The sequence below is a fragment of the Python bivittatus genome, unplaced genomic scaffold (assembly GCF_059951505.1).
Source record: "Python bivittatus isolate LINGU-HERP-01145 unplaced genomic scaffold, Pbiv_v1 ctg000080_np1212, whole genome shotgun sequence".
NCBI classification, from domain to species: domain Eukaryota; kingdom Metazoa; phylum Chordata; class Lepidosauria; order Squamata; family Pythonidae; genus Python; species Python bivittatus.
The window spans coordinates 2449929-2468122 of record NW_028277035.1 but is presented as its reverse complement, the minus strand read 5'-3'; the positions used below and the strand labels follow the sequence as shown (position 1 = coordinate 2468122).

The 18194-nt window shown below is 41.1% G+C and overlaps 2 protein-coding genes across 6 annotated transcripts in view; one reads left to right on the top strand and one right to left on the bottom strand.

Annotated features, from left to right (window-relative positions):
* SAP30BP (SAP30 binding protein) overlaps positions 1-11897 on the bottom strand; it is a 45209-nt gene extending 33312 nt beyond the window's left edge. Inside the window, exons 1-3 of one of the 2 annotated variants that reach the window (XM_007429430.4) lie at positions 11686-11897; positions 10296-10402; positions 3192-3239 (exon numbers count right to left, since the gene is read on the bottom strand). In XM_007429430.4, the coding sequence (XP_007429492.1) occupies positions 3192-3239; positions 10296-10402; positions 11686-11803 (273 nt within the window). In that variant the 5' untranslated portion in view covers positions 11804-11897. Of the gene's footprint in view, positions 1-3191; positions 3240-10295; positions 10406-11685 lie in introns of both variants that reach the window. The other variant, XM_088133341.1, reaches the window with a different exon arrangement.
* Positions 11898-11902: 5 nt separating this feature from the next.
* The window catches only part of RECQL5 (RecQ like helicase 5), a 74176-nt gene continuing 67884 nt past the window's right edge, over positions 11903-18194 (top strand). The window contains exons 1-4 of one of the 4 annotated variants that reach the window (XM_088133339.1): positions 11903-12232; positions 13088-13292; positions 14805-14926; positions 15514-16032. In XM_088133339.1, coding sequence (XP_087989465.1) covers positions 13172-13292; positions 14805-14926; positions 15514-16032 — 762 coding nt within the window. In that variant the 5' untranslated portion in view covers positions 11903-12232; positions 13088-13171. Of the gene's footprint in view, positions 12233-13087; positions 13293-14804; positions 14927-15513; positions 16033-18194 lie in introns of those variants that run through there. The other 3 variants (XM_088133338.1, XM_088133337.1, XM_088133340.1) reach the window with 3 other exon arrangements.

The following is an 18194-nucleotide window of genomic DNA, read 5'->3' as shown; positions in this document are numbered from 1 at the left end:
CAAAAGGGTGACTGATCCAAGTCATCCAGTGAACTTCCACAGCTAAGAGCGGACTTAAACTGGGTCTTCCAAGTCAAACATCTTAATAACTATATCACACTGGTTCTCTGCACTATCAAATTATCATGGACATATTTTTAGAAGTACATAACTGTTCAGGATTCAGTTTAAAATACTTGGGTACATGAAACAATATTTTAACTTCAACCAAGTGATACTAAGGAGACAGATGAAATTTGCCCAAAATAGGTTATAATGCTTTCTTACAGCAGGTTTATACATGTGTAACATGTATATATAGCAGGACAATGGTTTATACTCCACATGTATATAGCTCCAATAGATAGGTTTATAGATCACTCCAGCAGGGCTGATATGTGTACAATTTCGAGAACAGGCCTAGGTTCACATTTAAAAGTTCAATATCTGCTGGGATACTATAAACTGATCCAGAACTAGCAATATGTTGAAATTCCCATCCACCAGCATTCCAGTCCAATGCATTCCTAAAACATTTATCCTCACATTCTGTTTGCCGTGGTACAACATCACATGACATCCTCATGACATGACCTCCATCTCAGCCCTACCCCACTGCTGAGGCACCCTACAGCTGTCTTTAGTTGTTCCAATTTGGAAGTGATCTTTTCCTTCTTCTCCTGACACAAAACTTGTTATTCAGACAATCTAGGGCATCTAAGGGTTAAGCCTGGGGATAAAACAGTCAGGGATAATGATCTGCTTAGCTCCAATTGGCCCAGAAAGTCTGCCACAGGAAGGCTGCCTCCCTGCCTAGTTCCTTGACATGACAGCAGTAGGGCTATTTTGGATTAGCTTGTGAGAGAGACCAAGTACCTGGTCTAATTCTCATTACACTAGAATATCAAACTCCCAGGAGATCAGGAGATCTGCTGGCTGGATCTTGATCTTGGGCTGGGGAGATTGCAAAATACAGAAAGTGTGAGTGACACACACAAACACAGTGATCAAATGGGAGATGGGAGAGAGAAAAAGCTTTTTCCTTACCAAAAATGATTCATATGGGAAACTGGCAGGAGGGAGAAAGGAAAGAAAGCTCTGTGGGCACTGTAGTAGCACTGACATTCCCTCATTTGGGCTTCTCTGCTTTGTATTCAAATCAGTTCTTCCAATTACCCAAACAGATTGGGGGTGGGGACTGTTTATGTACCTATTACTTTGACTGACTGACCTGTATTAATACAGGTGGTTGCTAAATGGCAGCATCTATGAAATAGTTTCATGGGACTAGGAATCTCCTTGGAAAAAGCACTCTCTCTCTGAACCTTTCAGCTTCTCCTGAACTATTTTAGCAGACTCTGAATGCAACAGAAAAATCTGCTTGTCATTTTACATATATATACAGCAGTGTTAAGCATGTGTATAATCCTATTCACCATTTAATAGACGTTGAGGTCTAACTGCCACTCCCCACCATTACTCTATTAAGCAGAGGCAGTTCCCAAGGTCTGTCCTTAAGTCAAATTTGTATGTAAGCCAGAACAATATTACTGTACAATACTGTATAAGTAGTGAACTCAAACCATTGTGTATTTAACTCAAATCATTGTGTATTTAACTTGAATTTTGCTACAATAGGCTCTGTTCTTAACTATGGATTGTCCATAAACCAGGTGTTCTTAACCCAGGGACCACCTGTACTACACAAGAAAATGGCAAGCTTTATTATATAAATTATTTTATCTCGGCTACTGACTACTTGAGCAACTTTGCTTGTGTTATATCACATACTTATGGACCACACACTACATTGGACTTACTATACAGATAGTTCTCGACCTACAACCATTCATTCAGCCACTGTTCAAAGCTACGACGGCGCTGAACAAATGGTGGTTATGACCAGTCCTTGGAGTTCCAGCCATCCCAGCACCCCCGTGGTCACATGATTACAATGGGTGCTTGGCAACCCATTTGCAATTATGACAGGTTGCCAAGAGTGCCACAATCACGTGATCGTCCTTTGCAACCTTCCCTGCTGGCTTCCCCAGAAAGTCACCCCACATGTGTACCCTCCCCCAGCCACTCTACGCTTGTGCTGCACTGGCCACTTGTGCACCCCCACCCACTCTCCCCAACCTTCACTGTGTCTCCCTTACACCCTTGTGCACTCCCTCGCACCTGACCCGACCTGTGTCACACCCCCATGCATCCCCCCTGACCTGCACAGCACCTCTCATGCACCCTCTCCGACCCATGCCATGCCTCTCGCACACTCCCATACTCTCTCCCCAGTCTGGGCGGTGCCTCTCACACACACCCTTGCACCCTCCCCAACCATGCTACCCCTCTCATGCACCCCTTCCCAACCCTCCCTCGCACCCTCACACCCCCTCCCCATGCCACATCTCCCACTCACTCTCCCCCACACCCCCTCCCCCACCCGGCAGCAGCCACTTACCTGCCTATGGGCCTGGGACTTGCAATTTCCTGCTGGCTTTCCCACTGATTTTGGTTGTGAGAAGCCGGCAAGAAGTTGCCTTGCCTAACAACCATGGGATTCAGTTAACAGCAGCAATTCCGGTCCAATTGCCATCATAAGCTGAGGACTACCTGTATAATCTTAGTTTTTAATAACTCCAAATTAATCTTAAGCACTGCTTGAACTTCACAAAGCATACTAAAGATGAAAATTTGCAAACATGCTGATTCATAATTCAATTATTTGAAATATATTATTCCTTTTCAGTCATCTGCATTGTTTTTGACCATTAGTGTTAGAGCTCATACAAAGCATAATATTTCATATCCTGATAATTAGCCAATCTCTTTTCTGGAAAGTTAACTTAGTTACTCACGATAATTAAAATTCAAAACTCATATACACTTTGTAGAAGGAGAGCTGTGCGAGTCTTTGGTAGACAAAAATCAGGAAGAGTCTAGTAGCACCTTTTCCGACTAACAATACTTGCATCTGATGAAGTGACCTGTACTTCACAAAATCTTATGTCTTTTAATAAAAAGCTATTAGTCTGAAAAGGTGCTACCTGAGTCCTCCTGACTTTTGTATACATCTCAGGAGCCATCACACATCTCCCACCTCCCCAAACAAGAGTTAGCTTGTCAAGAACAGAAGATGCAAATGACTAACTAAATCATGCTATTATGCTTTACAGTGTATTCCCATCCCATCATAATACTCTCCCAAATACCTTTAGGTCATCAGCCTCAGGTTTTTCAGTCTCTGAATCGTCATCTTCCTATAAGACAAAGAATGTACAGAATTAAGCTTTAAAATGTCAGCAAGTTCTTGCATATTTGGCAAGGGACTTGCATTAAATAGCCTAGTTTTGTCTTTTAATTCAGCTGGGCTGCTCTCCCAACTTCTTTCCCAAGACCTGCTAAAACAGTCATTCAGGGAAAAGAAGGCATAAACAAGTTAAGATTACTTCTAAGGTGCCAGGGTAGATTCTAGGAACCCACACAATACTGGATTAAAAAAAAAAAAGACAGCACAGATAGTATGAATTGAAGCTTTTATCAGTTGAGAATTCTTTATTGCCAGTTTCATTCTAGGAAAGCAGCCCACATTAGGCAAACATGCAAACAACTAGCCTTGTTCCCAGTTAACAACATATCTCTGATTCTAGGGCCTGCAAAACAGTGTGTCAACATAGCATAATTATTATTTGTATATGTGTCTGGTTTTATTCTATTTTTACTGTATTTTATATTGTTTTCATTGTATTTTAATTAATATTTATTGTTGTTTTATTGTGAACCACCCAGAGTAACTTTTCATGAGGTGGGCAATATCTAAATTTGAAATATATAGTACTCTGCAAAAGTTTTATGCAGGTGTGAAAAAATGCTGTAAAGTAAGAATGCTTTCAAAAATATATATTTTAACTGTTTATGTTTATCAATTTACAAAATGCAAAGTGAGCGAACAGACGAGAAATCTAAATCAAAGCAATATTTGGTGTGACTACCCTTTGGCTTCAAACCAGCATCAATTCTTACACTCGCACACTTTGTACATTTGCATAAAGTCAGGGATCTTGTAGGATTAGAGTCAGGTGTATGATTAACCAATTATACCAAGCAAGTGCTAATAATCATCAATTTCATATGCAGGTTGAAACACAGTCATTAACTGAAACAGACACAGCTGTGTAGGAGGCTTAAAACTGGGTGAAGAATGGCTAAACTCTGCTCCTAAGGTGAGGTTGTGGAAGACAGTTTCATGTCACCAGTCATACACCATGGCAAGACTGAGCACAGCAACAAGATACAAGGTAGTTCTACTGCATCAGCAAGGTCTCTCCCAGGCAAACATTTCAAAGCAGACTGGGGTTTCAAGATGTGCTGTTCAAGCTCTTTTGAAGAAGCACAAAGAAATGGGCAGCACTGAGGACCGTAGATGCAGCGGTCAGCTAAGGAAACTTAATGCAGCAGATGGAAGACACATCATGCTTACTTCCCTTTGACATTGGAAGATGTCCAGCAGTGCCATCAGCACAGAACTGGTGAAAACCAGTGGGACCCAGGTACACCCATCTACCGTCTGGAGACGTCTGGTCAGAAGTAGTCTCCATGGAAGAATTGTGGCCAAAAAGCCATACCTCTGATGTGGAAACAAGGCTAAGCGACTCAACTATGTACAAAAACATAGGAACTGGGCTGCAGAAAAATGGCAGCAGGTGCTCTGAACCATGAGTCAAAATGTGAAATATTTGGCTGTAGCAGGAGGCAGTTTGTTTGCTGAAGGGCTGGAGAGCGGTACAAGAATGAGTGTCTGCAGGCAACAGTGAAACACAGTGGAGGTTCCTTGCAAGTTTAAGGCTGCATTTCTGCAAATGGAGTTGGAGATTTGGTCAGGATCAATGGTGTCCTCAATCCTGAGAAATACAGGCAGATACTTATCCATCATGCCATACCATCAGGGAGGCATGTGATTGGCCCCAAATTTATTCTGAAGCAGGACAACAACCCCAAACATACAGCCAACGTCATTAAGAACGATCTTCAGTGTAGAGAAGAACAAGGAGTTCTGGAAGTGATGGTTTGGCCCCCACAGAGCCCTGATCTCAACATCATCGAGTCTGACTGGGATGACATGAAGAGACGGAAGGATTTGAGGCAGCCTACATCCACAGGAGATTTGTGGTTAGTTCTCCAAGATGTTTCGAACAACCTACCTGCCGAATTCCTTCAAAAACTGTGTCCAAGTATACCTAGAAGAATTGATGCTGTTTTGAAGGCAAAGGGTGGTCACACCAAATATTGATTTGATTTGGGTCTTCTGTTCACTCACTTTGCATTTTGTAAATTGATAAATATAAAGAATTACAATATATATTTTTGAAAGCATTCTTACTTTACAGCATTTTTTCACACCTGCCTAAAACTTTTGCACAGTACTATAAATAAATAAAGTGCATCTGTTAGGAAAACAATTGAAGATGTTGGATATAATAGAATGAATGGAACAATGAGAAACAGCACTTTTCCAAAGACAAGCATATAACTACTACTACTAAATATAAAACTATATTATCAATCAATAGGTTGCACCAGATTTTTTTCATTAGTAAAGAATGACCCTGTAAAGCTCTTACTCTCATTCAATAATAGGTAGCAACTTCCAAATTTACTATCACATCCACTATGTCTTTCTGAAACTGAAGTTGTTAATGCAAGTTTTGCCATCTGGATTCTACATTAAGTACTTATTTCAAACTCAGAAAGATATTAAATACTGTACAAACAGTTACAGGAAGATAGTTTTCCAATGCCCGTAATAAAAAGGATTACCTAACTAAAACACCTCTTTTGCCACCATATTATGAAGAAATTAAAAAAGCAAATATGCTTTCTTCTTCAATATAAAAAATGGAATTATGGATACCATTATTCAAGTTAAGCTTAAAAGAATTTACAAATATAAACAATATTATGTCATAACTCTATAATTTAAATTTAGTTTATAGCTGCATGAAGCATCAATACTGTGAACACATATTCTAGAAGTTTGGGGTATCAATATCATATTAATCTGTATCAGATGTATTAAATATGTATCAATATCATATTAATGATACACAGTTTTCCCTTGCATTTCTACCATCTGATCTAGAAGAAACAGCATGAATCCTGAATAGATGTCCTGAATATGTCTTGACACAGATGAAGATAAAAAAGCTTAATCTAGAAAATAGTACACAGTAACAACCATCTGTATGGGAGGGTATCAAAATCAGCAAGATGGTAGACAGGGTATGGCATTGCCACTTTTGAGCCCGTGTCACTGATGCATGTGCAAAATGAGTGGGATTTGTACTGTGATGTTCAAATCTTGCCAGTTCTGACCCTCACCTGCAGATGCTGTTGATAGTACAAGTAGTTGTGGGTTCTGCCAAGAGGTACAGGTAGCCCTTGACTTATGATGGTAATTGGGACCGGAATTTCCATCGTTAAGCGATGAGGCCATAAAGCATGACATCATGTGACCATATTGCTTAGTGACGGCAATTCCAGCACTCCCCGTTGCTGTTGTTAACCAAATCTGACCAGTCATTAGCCAAGGACCCACCCCCATCGAAGCCACTCCAGGCTTAGTCCCTCCCAGCCCCGAGCCTCAGTAAGGGAAGGGACTGCCTCCTCTTCAACATCCCCCCACATGCCTATCTCCCCTCCAACTCTGCCCTTTTGGCTACCCTGCACACTGCCTTGAAGGGTGGCAGCCAGCTCCAGAACCGTGTGGCTCTAGGGCTGCTTGCCGTGCTGTGGCTCAGGGGCTTCTTGGCATGCCACAGCTCTAGGGCTGCAAGAAGCCCCTGAGCTGCAGCATGAAGCCACAGCCACCCCTGGAAGCCTCAGCCAGCCCTGGAAGCCTCAGCCAGCCCAGCCCAGCAGTGCGGTGCAAAACAGCAGCGCCCAGAAAGCCCCAGCCCTGGCCATGGTCCTTTGCGAGGAAGGGACAGGAAGCCCCAGCCCTGCCCTAGCCCTTTGCAAAGCAGCTGCTGGCCACATGAGGCCATCTTCCCCAGGTCAGCCCTGCCCTGGCCCTTTGCGAGGCAGCTGCTGGCCACATGAGGCCATCTTCCCCAGTCTCGCGAGGAAACCGCCGTGCGCAACCTTGGGAAGAAAATCTTGTGCAGCCAGCAGCTGCCTTGCAAAGGGCCAGGCCAGGCATGCTTGGTCAGCAGCAGGAGGAAGAAGGCAGCAAAGGTCAGCTGAGCAGAGCACAGGGTGGTGGGGGCTTTGGAGTGCAGGGTGGCGAGGGTGACTGCAGCTTTCTGGGGTGCTGCAGCTTTGCACTGCACTGCTGGTGCTTCAGATCAGCTAGGGCGGCAGGGGCCGTGGAGTGCAGGGGGCCAAAAGGGCATGAATGGGGGGGAGATAGGTGGGTGGGGGGAGCTGAAGGACCCCCTGAGGTTATATGTGTGGGTGGGCTGCCAAGCATCCAAAATTTGATCACATGACGGTGGGGGCGCTGCAATGGCCATAACTTCGAGGACTGGTTGTAAGCCCCTTTGTTCAGCACCACCATAACTTCGAACGGTCACTGAACGAACGGTCCTAAGTCAAGGACTACCTGCATACAATCTCACTTAGTTGAAATGTGCTCCATCTAGGAACTTATTCTGAGGTGCTTATGCAATTAGCATTATCCTGAATACTGGATATTGTTATCAGCTATAAAGCAAGGTACTTTTTGAAAGATGGATTCCTCTGGCTTTAAATATCCTTGGGATCTATTCATTCACGAAGAAGAATGTTTCTTGAAATAGAAACTAAGCATTTGGCCAGAGAGCATATGAGCAATATACTTATCCTACTACTCAAGTCAGAGCCCCTGTATCTTCTCAAGAGGTCATCCATGCATGTCATATTAAATTTCATTTTCAACAGGAATCAGAAATATTTTCATGCCACTCACTTATTTATAAAAATTATTTCTGTATCTAAACTACAAGTATTTGCAGATAACACAAAACTGAATACAGATGCACACAACAACTGAAAAGTTATAGGAGAATTTTGCTTCCTTCAAACTAGCAAAATGTGTAGGAATTCTCGTTTACAACCCCAGCTGGAGCAATAATACATTATAAGAGGAAAACATGTTTGGAAAATGCCACAGTATCTTGGTATAAATTATCATTTGAATCTCTGGCAATTTTAAAATACTATTTTAAGACCATTTTTATATAATTAGTTTACAGACCTACCCAACTCACAATTGTAACTCTGGGCACTTAACATTGGATTAAACATTGGATTAAAGGAAACAGAAATATCCCCAACTGAAATTTAAAAAAAAAAAACATATCTGAAGCTAATCACAATCATTCTTTCAACCTTCATAGAATGGACTCATCTAACTTCCTGACCAAAGAAGGGGATACTATCTAAAGCAAAAAATGTTATTGCAAAAAAAATGGAACAAGATAGAGAAGCTACATTTCAAAATCTTCGCAGCAATAATCAGCTTAAGCAATGGGTAGGGTGGGAAAAATAAGGGTGCATTGCTTGTACAGTTATACTACAAATAGTCTTTCTTTAATTACCACAATTGGGACTGGAATTTAGGTCGCTAAGCGATGTGGTCGTTAGGTGGATTATCACGTGACTGCTTAGCTTAGCAACTGCAATCCTGGCACCCCCCGGCTGCCCTTGTTAAGCGAGAATTACTGGTCATTAAGCAAAGTTCCAGGTAAGGAGCACAGGGGTGCCTCAGGGGGTCGGGGAGGCCCTGGGATGCCTGGCGCAGGCCACTCATGAGTTGGGGGGGTTACTTCAGTGTGGCACAAAGCCGTAGCTGCCCCTGGAAGATTCAGCTGCCCCAGCCTGGCCCAGCAGCACTTACAACTGCAGGGGAGCTTTAACTCCCCCTACCTGCCTATCTCCTTCACCATCTATGACCTTTTGACCATCCTGCACAGCAGCACTCATCAGCGGCAGCAACAAGGCTGGGGCTGAAGTAGAGGCCCGAAACCTTCAGCAGTTTCAGTCAGCTCCCAGGCCTCGACTCCAGCCCCACTGCCACTGCTGCCACTGAGAAATGCCACCCCAAGCCCCACACTGCTGGCCTTCACTGCCTTGCACCATTCCCCAAGCTGCGCCTCTCATTCCTTCTGTAAGCTGCGCATCCCATGCCTTCCCTAAGCTGCACCTCTTGTTCTTTTTGCAAGCCGTGCATCCCATACCTTCTACAAGCCGCATGTCCTGTTCCTTCCCCAAGCCATGTCTCTTGTTCCTTTTGCAAGCCAGCGTTCCATTCTCATGAGACCTGGGGAAGACCAGAAGGTTTCCGAAGAATCGCAGGAATGGGACGTGCAGCTTGCAGAAGGAATGAGAGGCACAGCTTGGGGAAGGTATGGGACATGCGGCTTGGGGAAGGAATGGGATGCCAGCTTGGGGAAGGAACGAGAGGTACAGTTTGGGGAACAGTGCAAGACAGCGAAGGCCAGAGGTGTGGGGCTCGAGGCGGCATTTCTCAGTGGCAGCAGCGGTGCTGGGGCTGAAGTCGAGGCTGGAAGTTGCAGCGCTCCTGTGGTTAAGTGCAGGTGGGCTGCCCAGTGCTTGAATTTTGATCACATGACCGTGGGAGTGCTGCAACAGCCGTAACTTTGGACATGGGTTGTAAGTCTGTTTTTCAGCACCGTTGTCATTTTGAACAGTCACTGAATGAATGGTCATTAAGTGAGGACTACCTGTATAGATGTTTTTATTTACTTACTTTATTTTTACTTCTAGAATATAGAAAAGTCAAGTATACCTCAACTATAAAACAGAACATTTTATTTTTACATGAAGGTTTGATCTTGTGAAAAAAGGCATTTCCACTAATGCAAGTTAGAGATTTTTTACTGGTATTTCTCTTTTTGCTTTAGTCCTTTTTACCACATTATCACCCTCTTCTAAAATGTCTTGAAGAATGGACTGACAGGGAAGAAAGGAGCAATTTGGGAATACCTAAGTCAAGGTTATGAAGGAACCATCCCCCCAGTGTGTACTTTATACATACAAGACAGACACAAACTCTTGCTTCTATCGAATGGATGTCAAAGTACTTGCTATTAACTGGGTTACCAGATAAGTGATAGACTTTGATTTTATTTAAGCAATCCTTTAAGCAATTCTGTGATAACTTCAAATGTAATTCATATGTAATGAAAGTTCATTCATATGAACTTCAAAATTATTAAAGTATAAGATAAGTATCAAAGTTCATATGTAAACAAGAGCAACAACGAAGATATAAAGATACATAACTGATCGCTATATATACATAACAAAATACTTACTGACTGTCTGCTGTTTTCATCATCATCTTCATCATAACCATCCTCTTCTCCTTCCATTTTACTGAAGTCATCTTCTCCATAGCTTTCTGACACCAAACCTCCTTTCTCTTCTAGGCCATCCAAAGAAGCAAGAAAATGGTTAAACATTCCTTTTGCAGCCCAGTGAAAATACATGCAGAAGATTGATACTGATGTACAAGTCCAATATATAAATACACATGTTGCAATAAATAAAACTATGTTAAACAAGTGCACATGTTGCAATAAATAAAACTATTATGCTAAACAAGAAAAATATGAATGATCTTTTACCTAAGTAACTTTTCTTCAGCCCCTCCAGCGTATGTTCTTCCTTGCTAACTGTTCAATAGAATACCAGGCATTTGACTTACTATGTTTTGCATATACAGTGGTGCTTAAAGATTTGTGAACCTGTTTGAATTTTCAATATTTCTGTAAATATGACTTAACATGTGATCTGTCCCCAACACAAGTCCTAAAACTAGATAAAGAGAACCTGATTAAACAAATGCGCCAAGAACATTATATTTGTGTATTTATTGAAGAAAATGATCCTATGTATTTGTGTGTGACAAAAGTATGCAAACCTCTAGGATTATCAGTTCATTTGAAGGGGAAATGAGAGTCAGGGGTTTCAAGCAATGGCAAGATAATCAGGTGTGAGTGTGGAAGGTCCTGCCTTACTTAAAGAACAGAATTCTGGGTATTATGTTTGGCAAAAGGCAAACACTGCATTCCAGCATAAGTTAATGTTTTAGAATGGCCAAGTCCTGACCTTAATCCTATAAAAATGTTGTGGAAGAACCTAAAGCAGGCAGTTCATGCAAGGAAGCCCACCAACATCCCTGAGTTGAAGCTGTTCTTGTAAGGAGGAATAAGCTAAAATTCCTCCAAGCCAATATGCAGGACTGATCAACAGTTACCAGAAACATTCAGCTGCAGTTATTGCTGCCCATGGGGGGCACACCAGCTACTGAAAGCAAAGGTTCACGTACTTTTGCCACATGCAAGTATGTAGCTTTGGATCATTTTCCCCAATAAATCAACGAACAAATACTGTATAATGTTTTTGACTCACCTGGGTTGAGTCAATTGGGTTCTCTTTATCTAGTTTTAGCACTAGCGTGAAGAACTGATCACGTTTTAGGTCTTTTAAGCACTACTGTACATGCAAAACATATCAAGTCACATGTCTGATACCTCACCAAACACAACACTAAGCCAAAGCCAGTCAGCCGTATGATGGCTTAGCACACCCACCAAAGACTCGAAGCTGATGGGGAACTATCCCGATCAGGTCCAAAGGGAGAAACGAGATAGCGGCGTTCCTATTACCCCAACGTAACCCATCGCCGCCCCAAAGCCTCACCCGTCCCTGCTCCTCGGTCGCTACCGGCTCCGCCGGTCTCGCTATCGGACTCGGGCTCGGAATCTTCTGCATAAACCGCCAAGGACGAGAGAACACTTTTTTTCGCCGCAGCCGCCATCTTCCCTTTCGAACTCAATTGAATTCTCTTCCGGCGCAAGTGAAAGGCGTCAGCGAGGCGGTCGCCGGAACCACCGTCCTTTCTTTCGGGACCGCAGTAGTCGCGGCTTAATTTTCCCAACGTTTCCCCTTCGCTTGGGATGAGGAAGAATTCGTGTACTGCTGAGTGTCGTTCAAAACCGACGGAAAGAAGAGCGTTTTTCCCCGAAGTTCCGGCTCTTTAACGGCCTCTTACGTCATCAACTGGCGCTGAAGAGATGCCGAAGCTCCAGGTGCTGCCGGAAAATGAACCCGTCTGAGTTAACCGGGATTCCGGCAGCACGGAGGCCTATGGCGCAAGAATTTAGTTTCGGAGAGCTGGGAAGGAAGAATGTTTAATAGCTAGTTTATGGATGCAGTAAAACATTCCCCCGCGGGGCTGCGGTCTCGAGTGAGTGGTTTTCCTTAGATGGAAAGGGTTGGAGTGGCTGTACGTGGAGATCATTTTTATCCCGCCGGTTTTTAATCCCTAACCCCGAGCAAGGGTCTGAACTCTTCATCGTACCTCTTAATCTGCTAGATTTTCTCTGGCAGATCTGCGCTAGAAAGCAACTTGAGAAAAGTGATAATAAAAGAGGGTCGGGAAATTTAAATTGGTCTCAGAGTTATGTTTCAGTTAAATAGCAATTTGTTCTCAAAGTAATTGCTTTTTTCCCACCCAGAAGGTTAGATATTATATTGGGTGAATTGAAAAGATGCATTTTCTGAAGGCTGATCTGAAAAAGCTAAGCAGAGTTGGCTTAGTTAGTACTTGCATGAACACCACTGAACTATCCCAAGAGCATAGGCTAGACTGGGAAGAAAAACATCCTGGAAGAGAGCTGCTTCCATGTTGCTTAGGAAAATCACATGGAATTGAGCTCCACTTGAAGGAAACTACTGCTTTTAAGGCAGTAATATTCCTTTAAAAATGCTATAGAATTGGAAAGGTTGAATGAAAAGAAGGTTGGGCCGCAGGGAGCAGCAAGGCAGTAGAAGAAGCAGTAAGTATAAGAGATAGTAATCTGCATTCTGAAAAAGGAAGAAAATAGTTAAATTTCTTGTTGCTAGTTTTTTTTAGTTTCTGGATAATGTTCTATCTAATATACTAATAGCTTTGCCTTTCCTATAGGGTGATGAATAGTAAGAACTGTTTTGTATTTTACTAAATCAGAGAATATAACTGGTATATTGATGGTTGTGTAAAAATAAAATGTACCTCATTTTAAAGACAATTGTATTACTGAAATCTGTTATGCCTATACAGGTGATGGTTTGCAGGAAAAAAAATAATTGCATGAAGGTCCTTCCTTACCTATAGTTTGAATTATTCCCAGTATTGGCTTTTAAGATGAGTAACAGCTCTTCCTCAAGACTGGAAGACAGAGTTCGGCAAACTCTGACAAAAGTTTTTGGATTTAACTCTTTCAAGACTTCATTGCAAGGAAGTGCAACTATAACTGTGGTGAAAGGTAAACTGCAAATACTTTTTTTATGACAGAGTATAAAACATGTTTGTGTCCTTAACATGCCATCCAAAGATTCCCAGCTTCCCAAAATATAGCAAATAATAACATTCTATTCCCTGTAACAATATGAAAAGAAGGTGCAATGAAAAAGCTCTGAATATTATAAAAAGACTTTTTCTCTATAGCTGAAAATACAGAAAATCCTTTAGGTTTGTTATTTCATTTGGAGATTTCCCAAGACTATCTCTTAAAATGAGTAACTGAACTTGCAAAATCTTAGTCATAAATAGATTTATCTGGGAATGAACCCCATAACAGTGAAACTGTTTTCTAAGGAAATGAACTGTATTGTCAGTTCCAAAGGTTATGCTAGCTGAGAAGCCATGGAACTGCAAGCCTAATACATCTAGAGAATGCCTGGCTGGTGGTGTGTTTTACATCATTTTCGATGATGCTGGCTTGGCTTCATAAACTGAGATGTGATTTACTACAATTTACACTGAAAGTTTTCAGTTAACTGTAGTTTCCTATTGCACCTGAACTGAAGAACTGTGGACTGGAGTCAGATTTGGTCATTCCTAGAGTAGAAATCAAATAGAACTGTAAGTCATGACTACTTCTCTGATATAGTAGACCATGAAAATCTATGCATCACTTCATCTTAATCCAACAAGCCATAATATTAAATCAATGTTAGCCCTGTGTTACTGGCTGGGAAACCAAGTACCTCGGGTTCTCCCAACGTATCAGGAATTAAAGCAAGTGGAAGTCCAGTCCCATCCATCACCCAGAAAAGGAACAGCTGCAAGCAGCTTGTCCCCCTCCCCTTGTCACAACACTCAGCTCCATCTTCCATTTACCTGCGGCTGCAGTACCAAAAGATAGCATGCTCTGCCAAAAGACTGAGAGCTGGTAGTGTGCATGCATGAGGAGCCTTTTGGACAAAGAGTTGTTTTCTTATAAAGGTAATTTATTATACAGCACTCAGAAGTGCAAATCTCATAGTTCCAGTTACATTTGAGTAATTTCACAGGGATCACATGTAGGATTGAGTGAAACTCATGCACATGTTTCAGCAACACTGGCGAGTAAGAAATGTTCACTGCCATTGGGTTTTGTGACCTTTTAGTGGCCAACATAGAACCCCATTTAAGCAATATCTTGGTGCATGATGCCAGAATCCATTCATTAAAGTTAATCTATGGTACCTTTTTTCTGGACTCAGCGTGAAAAAAGTTGGGTTCTTTCAGTGAACAGCAGAAAGGCATGCTCACACTGATCTAAAGCATTTCTTCTGAATCATTTTCATAGTGTACATAGCTCTAATAAGTGTTACTACAATGCTACAATGTATTGCCTCAGTGTTGTGCTTATATGGATACTATATATATCCTATAAGATTTGATATTCGTATGTATATCCTAGAAAATATTGAAGTTTGGGCCTTCAAAACAGAATCTAGAGAAACTTGTAATTAAAAAAAGAACTTTGAATATTCCATTGTTGCTTTTGCAGGGGAAAAGGATGTCTTTATATGCATGCCGACGGGGGCAGGGAAATCCCTGTGTTATCAACTTCCAGCAGTTTTGGCAACAGGCATCACCATAGTGATTTCACCCTTAATTTCACTTATTCAGGTATCTTCTACAATTATGTGAAAGAAAAAATAAGAGATGCTTTAAATAGAAAAGATCCCCTAGAATCTGCCTTATCTGAAGAGTTCATTAGCTTAATTCAGATCAATAATTACAGATTATTGTATAATTCAGTCTGATGAATGAAAGTAAGAGCCTCTTAATCAGAAGTTCTAGAATTAGCATTTTCTTTGGCCTTCATGGCCACAGTAAGATTATATGTAATTGTTCTGAATTATATTTCTGAATCAAATTTTTGAGATCTTTAGAAGTTTCATGTAAATAAAAATTCAAAGAATTAACCATTTTTTTTGGTCTTTAGTACTGTATTGGATGATACTCATTGTCAACCTTCTTTAATAACCATGTCTAATTAAATAGAGGCAAATCAAATCATTGTATATAATTTCAACCATTTTTGTTTAAGGAATACTTTTAAGAGCATCCCCCCCCTCCAAAAAACCCAAAACTCATATACAGTAAATGTGTTTGAAAACTCTAGATATAGTTGGTGATCATAAATGTCTTCATATTGCAGGAATTTGCTGGTAAGATTCTTTCTGCTAAGTTACCGTTCTCTTTTCTCATAGGACCAAGTGGATCATTTGCTCTCTCTCAAAGTCAGAGTAAGCTCTTTTAATTCTAAGATGTCTGCTCAGGAGAGAAAAGCCATCCTTGCTGACTTGACAAGTGACCATCCTAAGATAAAGCTGCTGTACATCACTCCAGAGATGGCGGCTTCTGCTTCCTTTCGGCCCACCTTGGAGCGTCTAATGTCTCAAAATCTCATCTCTTATCTGATCGTTGATGAGGCTCACTGTGTTTCCCAGTGGGGGCATGACTTCCGACCTGACTATCTGCATCTTGGCTCCTTGCGTTGTCGCATACCCAACACACCATGTGTAGCCCTGACGGCCACAGCTACTAAGCGAGTTCAGGAAGATATTATAGCCTTGCTGAAGCTAAAGCAGCCTGTTGCTACCTTCAGGACACCTTGTTTCAGGCCCAATCTATTCTATGATGTGCAGTATAAAGACCTTTTAGCAGATCCCTATGAAAATCTGAAGGATTTCTGTCTCAAGTCCCTTGGACAGCAAAATGAATTAGGGGTGAGTGAAATCTCTAAAAAAAGGTTGTTAAAGTTTTATGGTTTATCTGTCTTATGTAGAGTCTAGACAACTTACATGCTAAGGCAGAGCTTTGATTGAATCATATTTCCTAAAAATTACTTGCTGCTAGTTTAAAGAGAGGAATGAGCTAAATAGAACACACTTAAGATACCATATGCATCTATTAAGAGAGGATATAATTTTTCCAGTTAAAAATTAGGAACTTAGCTGGAAAATATACTTGTAGCTACATGGACAATACTGTATGAACATTTAATAGGTTCAAAAGTATGCTGTTCATTCAAAAGGATTTATTTCTGAGTAGACATGCATAGGATAATTATTGAAGCAGATTTTTTTCAGATAAATGAGTAAATGATAGCAAGAACAGTATTACAGAAAGAATAAATCTTATGTGTATCTAGGAGGTAACTTGTGACCCTCTAAATTTTCTTGAGTGCTAGATCCCAACAGCCTTCAGCGTTGCCCACATTAACTTGGGCTACTGGAGTAGTTTATTTCACAGCATATGGAGAGCCATAATCCCACTCTCCCACTATTATTTATAGATATACATGAAAGTACATAGGGGACATATATCCAAAAGGTCCCAAAGACAGAATCCAAATTCTGCAGATTTAATTTAGCAAGTGGGAACTTTTTAGCAAATGGAAGTTTGAATTCTTGATTAATTTAATCACTAGCTAGCAGAGTCAGATAGGAGTACAAGGACTACATGCATGAGCACACATATTGTATAAGGTTATCAAAGGTTCTGTAGAATTCTAGCATACTGTGAAGTAAACACAACCTGTGTCACCTTGAGGGAAATAGAATAAATTAATACTATATTTTTGTACGGTCTACTGATCTGGAAGAAAAGAAAGAAAACTAAGGGTTTTTTTTTTTTAAGAATCATTGAGGCATAGTGGTTAAGTGGTTGATCCCAGACTCAAGTCCACACTCAGCCTTTGACATTCTTGGGCCAATCACTGTTTCTACCGCACAGGTTGTTATTACAGAAGAAATTGGAGAAAGGGATGCTATGTATGTTACCTTGCACTCCCAGAGAAAAAGCAGGAGATAAGTCTAATAATAATTAAACAATATAAATACTAAATTAAAATCCAGAGCCACCCAAAGTTGTGTTCTACAAGTTGGGCAGCCATATATATCTTTTAAATAAATCAACATCTACAAAACCTTTTGGAGTTACAAATTTCAATTTTGAAAATAAAAATACTATCAATTTATATATGTATAAACATTTAGGTCTGTAGTTCAGACTGCAAAATCAAATTAAGGGCACATCGCCTTTAGTCTGCAGTGCGTTTGTTTGTTTGTTTGTTTAAAGATTTGTATGGCTGCTCATCTTAAAACACAACTCTCGGTGACTCACAGCAACAGTAAAAACCCTGAACTATAAAAACCATAAACCATAAAACTAGAACCATAACTCTCTTACATACTTTGATTAACACAGTTGCTAGCCCTTTGTAATACAGTGTTACCCAAAACCTGGGCCCATTTCAGTTTAAATTGGATATGGTATGATGCTGCTTTTGTTGCCTGGTTCTTCTGGACTTCTTAGTGGCTTTTGATACTATCAGTCATGGTATCTTTCTGGACCATTTGGTTCCATTCCTTTCTGTTGGGCTGTAGAAAGCAGTACTGGGAAACTGCTGTTAGACACTGAGGTTCTGTTTTCCCCCCGTGCTGTTCACACCTATACGAAACCATTGGGGAAAGTCATCTGAGTCTTCACAGTAAGTGCTGTTAGTATACTAATAATGCTCATCATTCAAATCTGGGTAAGAAATCTGTAAGTTTGAACACTGCGTGTTCAATAATTGGCTGGCTGAGGGAGAAATTAAATCCAGATAAGATGGAGTGGCTATTAGTAACTTGGAACTGGATCTGGATCTGGAGTTGGGTCTGTTCTGGGTAAGATTGCATTCCCCTGCAATAACAATTCTGCAGCTTGAAAGTGCTCTTTGTTCCTCAGCTGTCACTGATGGGAAGTACATAATTAAGTAGGGCACCAGCTTCTTACTGTTTTTTTGCTGGTCAGATTTGACAACATAATTTCCATCTTGGTTACATTCCATCTTGACTATTGCAATATGCTGTATGTGGGGCTATCCTTGAAAAGTGTCTGGAAC